This window comes from Rhinopithecus bieti, unplaced genomic scaffold (assembly GCF_001698545.2).
Source record: "Rhinopithecus bieti isolate Rb0 unplaced genomic scaffold, ASM169854v2 scaffold_3275, whole genome shotgun sequence".
Taxonomy (NCBI): domain Eukaryota; kingdom Metazoa; phylum Chordata; class Mammalia; order Primates; family Cercopithecidae; genus Rhinopithecus; species Rhinopithecus bieti.
The window spans coordinates 1-7,762 of record NW_016803956.1 but is presented as its reverse complement, the minus strand read 5'-3'; the positions used below and the strand labels follow the sequence as shown (position 1 = coordinate 7,762).

The following is a 7,762-nucleotide window of genomic DNA, read 5'->3' as shown; positions in this document are numbered from 1 at the left end:
AAAAAAGTAACTGATTTACTTAACAGAAAATTTGAAACCAAAATTGTAGAGAAAATTAAATAATCCATTATTCTATTACCCAAATTAAGTAGTTTTTATCATTGTGAGTATACACACATATAAATATGTATGTATTTATTTTCTTATTTTATTCATTTATTTGAATAAAGAGAGACTACTTCTGAGTATAACATTCAGTCTTTAATTAGGGGATTTCTCCTAATTGCAGTCAACTTTTTCAGGTGGTAGATTCTGGTTGGCTGATACTAATTGGTTGACACCCTGGAGAAGCTGAAGTTATAAAGCCTGTTTTAAATCAACCATTTTCTGTTTTTTTTCTTAACCTCCTTTTCCTGAAAATGCTATGTATTTGGCTGGGAGCAGCCATGTGATTTTAGAGTTACAGGCTGTGTTGTATTTTAGAAACACCGCTTTTCTTTGCAAGTGCTGTCATTCCTTTTGAAACTCCTGCAGTGTTGATTTTTGCTTCTTTTTGTTGTATTAGTTTTACAGGTGAAGTCCTGTTTTTGTGTCTTAGCCCCACCAAAGTTGCTTGTTTCTGAAGAAGCTGAACCTGTGACATTAGAAGATCTGCCAAAGCCAAAAGAAGTAACACCTCAATTCTGATGGACCCACACCTCACTGAGACCCCAACTGGCTGCAGCCAAGAAGGGTGAAAGGAAGTCAGGGAAGAAGAGATAATTTGACACTCGTTAGGGGAAAAAGGAAGAAGAAAATTGTTTTTGTAGAGTTGAATTTTTTCATTGGTATGGGAATTAACTTAGAAAAGTTTGGGGAGTTGTAGTGTTAAATTCTATAGATGATAGCAACTTTGATGAATTTCACTTAATTCATTAAATGAAAGTTTAGGGAAAGAGTTTAGGGGGTTGTAGTGTTAAATTCTGTAGGTGATAGCAACTTTAATTAATTTCATTTAATTCATTAAAGAAATAGTTATTGTCTAGTACATTTTGGGAGCTAGACTTATATGTTATTATCTGGTACACACAGCATAATCTTTTATTATGAGTTTTGTTAGAAGATAGGAAAGAGCATAATTTGGCATACAAATTAGATCAGGGATGTCTTCTTTGCCTTGCATATAGCGTGACCTTGGATAAAACCAATTGAAGTAACATCCAGATCCATTTCTGTGGTTCTGGGGCCAATGCAAAAGAGACTCATGAAAGGTTTTTTGTTTTGTTTTTGTTTTTTATTTTTTTGAGAGATGAGGTCTCATTTTGTCGCCCAGGCTGGAGGGCAGTGGCATGATCATCATAGCTCACTGCAGCCTCAAACTCCTGGGCTCAAGTGATCCTCTGCTTCAACCTCCCAAGTGGTTGTGAGCCACCATGCCCAGCCCTTACGAAAGGTCTTGAGTAACCAAACTGCTCGTCTCATTGGTCTCAGGTGAGATAAATGAGCAGTGACAAAGTTTGGGAAAGTGTCCTCACGGAAATGCAGGGAGAGCTTTTCTGATTTCCTCTCCTGACTTCTTCCTTTGAGAGGGATAGTTATTTTCCTGGTTGCCTACCAGCCTGCATGAAAAACCTGGGGTGTCTTGAAGAAAACAGTGCTTTGGGGAGTGTTGACTGCACACGCTAGCTTTCAGCCTCTGGCTGCCCCCATCCCAAGTCCCTTTTCAGTCAACAGTGGATGAAGAACAAAATGGATTCCAAGGACAAACATTGGGGGTACCAGGTTATGGATGGTGTTTCTCTTGAGTTAAAAATAGAGTTAGACTGGGGCAAGCACTCTTGGGAACACCCCAGGACCCCCTCCTCTCCCTCTTTGGTGTGTTCTCTGCAGGCTTGCCCAAGGCAACTGCTGCAAGGCAAGGAAGGAGCCAGGGTGGGAACCCAGGGGTGGTTGGTTAGATCTGCCTTCAGTCCAAGCTGAGGATGTCCTTGAGTTTCCCAATGAAATCCCACCCAGCTCACCAAAATCAATGTTTGTCAGGGACTTTCTGGTCCTAACTGGTAATAAAGAATGTTCATTTGACTGTTGTGCCTTCTGTGTAGTGTGTATCTCAGGGCAGGTTTGCTCAGAGGTGGCAGCTTAAATCCGCATCTGCCCTTCATCCCACTGAAGTGAAGAAAAGTTCAATCTCATTCACTATTGGAGGGCCCCTCCTCTTCTAAGGAGTTACCCAAGAATGGGGGCAAGGTACTGTGTGGACTTAGACAATGAGTTCCCCCTACACTCATTGTCTAAATCCACATAGTACCTTGAAGGTGGGCATTTCTGCTGCTCTGGGGCCAGTGGGAGATGGAAATGTCTGCTGATGGTGGAAGCCTTGATGCCTAGGGTCCAGCCTCCTTACATGCACCATGTAGCCATTCTCCTGTGGGTCCGTGCCTTCTTTCTGGGGTCTTTGCATAGAGTAAGGGGTGCTTAGGTATCATGAGCAGAAATCTCCTTTTCTTTCTGTTTTCTAAGTCACTCTTCTGTCAGCATAATTCTGTCAAGATGTCCAGGATTAAAGAAAACCAAATACAGGCCGAAAGCATAAACCTCCCCTAAGATAAGGCAGGGGAAAGATCTGGACATCTTCTTGGAATGAGTATGGTGAGATAAGGGGTGAACAACAAAAATAATCTTACCATACCAGAATTTTTTCTCAGAGATGTGACAAACAGTAAGGACTTGGTTTACCTGGGACAAGAGTACAAGAAAAGAAGGGGGTTGTCGGGGAGCAAACACCTTAACTTTTGTTGGGGAGAGGGACAGATACTATAATATTTTGTATATCCTAATGGCCCCTGTATGTTTGGAAATATGGGTATGTCCAGGTCTTTTTTTTTCCTACTGGGTCTAAATTTAGAGCTGGTATGATAGAGGAGGAAGAGTAGAAATTGTAGTGGTGGAGGAAGAGGGGACGGATTCCAGGTGCTGCCAGTAGTGATGATCGGAGTGGGCCTGGTGTCGCGGCCTTGCAAGTACTTATGGAGGTGGTGGTGATAGATGAGGAACATGGGTATTGCTCTGAGCAAGGGAATGCAGGGGAAGTGGGAAGAGGCCTATTAGAATCTTTGAAGGCCTCAGAACAAGAGAAGCAATATTTCCTCTTACTGTTCACCCATTCCTTCACTTCTTCATACCCCGCTAGTGGAGCCTAGGCAGGAGCAGCATTGCCTTCACACTCCCATTTCCATTTCTACCCTTTAATATAAAAGCAGAATCAAAAGAAGCAGCTCGAATAAGGGCATGTCCTGTGGGACATCGGTTGGCAGGGTTGAATGTGGAAAATGCTTCTCCGCCCGCCTCGGACTCCCAAAGTGCTGGGATTACAGGTATGAGCCACCGTGGACAGCCTAAAAGCACTTTTAAGGGATCTTGGAGTTTTTCCTCAAATGGCTCAACCCTGCAAGCCAGACTGTTCCTGGCACCCCTACCAGACAGCTACAGTCAATACTAGTGGTCTAAGTTCCCCTGGCCAGACTCCCCCGACCTTCCCCCTGGAAGAGGGGTGGGGCCAGCAGGGAATTCTGGGGGTGACACTCATGGTCCAGGAGTCTTCTGGTGCCCAGAGGGTAGAGTGGAAGTTCTGGGGGCGCTCAGCCCCGCTGTGTCCTGGACAGGCTGGTCCCCATGGAAGCTCAGAAGGAAAGAGTGCAAGAGCAGATCAGGAAGGGAAACCAAGTTAGGAATGGGCCCCAGCCAGGGCTAGTGGTCCCCTCACTGCCCAACACCCAGCGGCGCTCTCAGCAGCACCCAGCAGCACTCTGTTTCATGTGGCACTGCTTGCAGAAGAGACGGTTGTCCGGGGGTAGCAGCCTTTGTCCCTGGACTCCACAGACAGGAGAATCCTACAGTCCTCACACTTGTAGCAATTTTCATGGAAGTTTCTTCCCATGCACTTGATTTTGAAGGCATCTTTCCCATCCCAAGGAATAATGGGATTCTCACAGATGCTGCATACGGGGGCAAATTTCTTATAGAAGTCGTCCAGGCAGTACACCTCGTTTTGGCTGCCCAGGGCAAAGCTCTCATCTTCGATGCACCGGGCGCAGGTCACACACATGAAGCAGGAGGGGTGGAAGGCCTGGCCCAGGGCCCTGATGATGTGCTCCCAGACCATCTTGCCACACTTGCCGCACTTCTCCAGCGTGTCCTGGTAGCAGGGTTCGCAGAGGGATCCCCCATCCTGGTAGAAGCTCTGCCCAGCCAGCTGGCGGAGGCAGGTGTGCCACGTGAAGCACTGGGCATGGTACGGCTCTTCATGGCCTCCACAGTCAGCTCCTAGGGGGACACATTTTGTGGCAGAAGGCACAGATGTCTGTGGACGACTATCTCTCAGCAGGCTCTGCTGGGGGAGGCGAAAGCTCTTCCTCCCCAGGCCTGAGGGGACGGGGTCCATGCTGGACTGAAGGTCCTTCTGCCGGGGCCTGTGGTCGGAGTGGGGGCAGGGGCAGGTGCAGTTGCTCTAAGTCTGCAATGAGTGAGGCCCTCATTGGAACAGGAGTCTCTTTTCAGAAGGCAGGAGCACCAGAGGGGCGGTGGTGGGGGTGGGACGAGGTCCAGGTCAGGAGGAGGGAGTGAGCATCCTTTATTGGAGAGCTGCAGAGGTGCAGCTGGCACTGTGACTGCAGCCCTGCCAGGGGGTGCCCAGGGGCTGGGCTTCCCCTGTAAACCAGCTCCGGGTGCCTTCATGGGAACAGGAGCCTCCCAGGGGAGGCCACACCAGGCCTCACAAACCATCTGCCTCCCTTCCTCAACCACAGCTACATCACGGTGCGGGGGTGCCATGGTGATAAAGACAGACGATGCCACACTATTCTCAGGCTTTGAGGCTATGGCTTCAGCTCCTGGTGTGGCTGGGATCCAATTCTCCTGGAAGGCCCAAAGGTCCGGAAGTTCAGGCCAGCTCCTCTTGTCAGCCCGCGCCCCAGTGGCTGTGATCCCGTACTCCCATCCATAGGATTCGACCACCTTGACTTGGTAACTGGAGGTTGCTTACTTGAACCACTGCCTCATGTGCTTCGATAAAGTAATGCATGAAGCCACCAACTGAAATAAAACTTAAAAATTCACTAGAAAACAGTGCAGGCTCAGCATTTGACAGTCAGAGTCTTCTCAGAGAAATTTCCCTATTTCTATTACCATCTATAAGAAAGTAATACTCGTCATATTAGTTTGCTAGGCTACCTTAACAAAGTACCACAGACTGGATGGCTTAAACAACAGAAATTTAGCCTCACAGTTCTGAAGGCTAGAAGCCCGAAAGAAAGATATTGGCAGGGTTGGTTCTTTCTGAGGGCTATGGGGCAATAATCTGTTCTAGGCCTTTCTCCTGGGCATGTGGATAGCTGTCTTGTCCCTGTGTCTCTTCACATTGTATCCTCTCTGTGTGTGTCTGCCTTTGTCCAAATTTCTGCTGTTTATAAGAAGAGCAATCATATTGGATTAGGGGCCTCCCTAGTGAGCTCATTTTAACTAATTAAATAAGGTCACATTCAGAAGTACTGGAGTTTAGATATTCAACATATGAATTTTTTTTTGGGGGGGACACAATTCAATCCATAACACTAATAAATATAGTTTTTCTACTTAGACATCTGAATTTTAGAACAATTGAGACTATTAAAACTCTTGGAACTCTTGTGTAGTATAGGGGATAAACAGAATTTGAATCCTAGCACCGGCAATTGCTAGCTATATGATATTAAGCAAGTTGCTTATTCTTTCTCTGCCTCAATTTCCCCATCTATAAAATGGGAATAATTATACCTACTGAATAGGGGTGTTAATTAATATATGAAAACATGCTTAGCACGTACTAGTTTCAATTTATAAAACCGTTTGTATGATTATTCTTCATTACTCGGAAGTAACAGTGAAACCCAACTGATTGGCATTAAACAGGCAGTCTCTCTGAATAGTTAACAAAAAATACATACATATGGACGTATACAAATTTATAGCTTCTCACTAGTGAATGGCAAAGCTTGTTAATATCCATGATTTATTAAAAAAAAAACAGTATTCATTTGGCAGAAAGGAACATAGTGCTAAAGAGTCTTAGTTTCTGTTCTATCTAGGGCAATTAACTTCACTCATTATTTCCATGGTTTAACCAATTAAGTGAGTCAGTTACAGATCAGTTGGTATACATATCACCCATTGAATATACCAAAAAACACTGCAAGATAAATCAGCTTTTCACTTTTTATGGTAATTTCATCTCTTGGTGCTCCCTGTTTTATAAAGAAGAGAAAACATCCTTGATTTTGGAGGAAGTGAAAATGTAACTAGCAACACATTAATTTGATTCCAGCAGCTAAAATTTCTGTTGAATGCACTATAATTTCTTTATAATTATAAGCATTGTGGTGTGGCTAGGTTACCATGCCTTTTTTTCTGACTGATCATCTTCCTACACTGTAATCATATTCTGAGGATCAGTCTGTAGCTAAAATAAGAGTGATTCTTATTGTTGATTTCATATAATTACTATGTGAGGGTAGTACATTGGAGCTTTTCATTATAAACACTATGGTTATTGATCATTCCAACTATTGGTTTGAATAACTTAAATGTAACCTGTAATTTCCACAACCTGAAATCAATAAGGTACATTTATTTTAATTAAATGGATGCAAAATAAAACCTAGGTAAAATGTGCAAATGAAAACAATAATTTAGTTTTAAGTACTGTATTGGTTATCTATTGCTGTGTAACAAATTACCAGAATTTAGCAGTTAAAGTAATGCACATTTATTATCTCATAGTTTCTGTGGGTCAGGAATCTGGGTACAGCTCAGCTGGAACCTCTGCTTTAGGGTCTCTCACAAAACTGCACTAAAGTCGTAAGGCAGCGCTGGGAGCTCATCCGAAGTCACCACTGTGAAAGGATCCATTTCCAAGCTCACCCATGTAGTTATTGGCAGGTGTGGTAGACAGAATAATGGTCACTGAAGATGTACGTGTCCTAATCCCTAGAAAACATGAATATGTTATTTCACATGGCAAAGAAGAATTAAGATTGCTAATCAACTAACCTTAAAATAGGGAGATTATCCTGGATAATCTGTGTTGGTGCAATGTCATCATAAGGCATATAAAAGGTGGAAGTGAGAGGCAGAAGAGCAGTGTGAGAGTGATGCGATGTGAGAAAGATATTCATACACATATGAATGTTCTGTACTCATTTTGATAGGGACATTGAGTTCTTAACTTACTTTGTGTCAACTGCAGGTCACATCCTGTGTTCAGTGACCCACATACCCTAACATTTTTCACTGCAGAATTAAATTGATCACAGATTTCATAGGAAAAGTAACTAAAGGACTTAAAACAAATTATAAAGATTATTACAAAATACAGAAATCTCTCCTAACCTCTTATCAGAGACACAGAAACAGAACTTTAAATTAAATAAGCTGATTCTTGAAAACCATGTACATAAAGGTCTTACATGTGTCTAAGGCCTTCAGCTCTTTTTCGTGGAGTTTATCATGACCCTGAATAGCTCAATATTTGGACATGTAGAAACAAGTCTCAACTGAGAAAAGCCACTTCTCCCCTAATTTGTTATAAGTAAAAGATTGATTTTGAGCACTGAAAGTGAAGATTATGTAATGCGATTTCTCCTCAAAAATTACAACTTGACAGTGATTCAAACTGGGCATCCTTTTGTCTTTATAAGAAAAACAGCATGAATATGTTGATTTAATTTCCTCATCATAATAACGAATTACATGACCAGCTAAAACACTGTTAAAGAATTCACATATTATCATATTCCACCTCTAGGAATAC

At 43.2% G+C, this 7,762-nt stretch overlaps 1 protein-coding gene and 1 pseudogene across 1 annotated transcript in view; one reads left to right on the top strand and one right to left on the bottom strand.

Moving 5' to 3' along the window:
- The window catches only part of LOC108521348 (testis-expressed sequence 13C protein-like), a 5,723-nt gene extending 2,821 nt beyond the window's left edge, over window positions 1–2,902 (top strand). Inside the window, 1 exon segment of the mRNA XM_017861160.1 lies at window positions 2,825–2,902. Within this exon segment, the coding sequence (XP_017716649.1) occupies window positions 2,825–2,902 (78 nt within the window).
- An 802-nt stretch (window positions 2,903–3,704) lies between these two features.
- On the bottom strand, window positions 3,705–4,833 carry LOC108521336 (filamin-binding LIM protein 1 pseudogene; annotated as a pseudogene).
- Window positions 4,834–7,762: the final 2,929 nt, after the last annotated feature.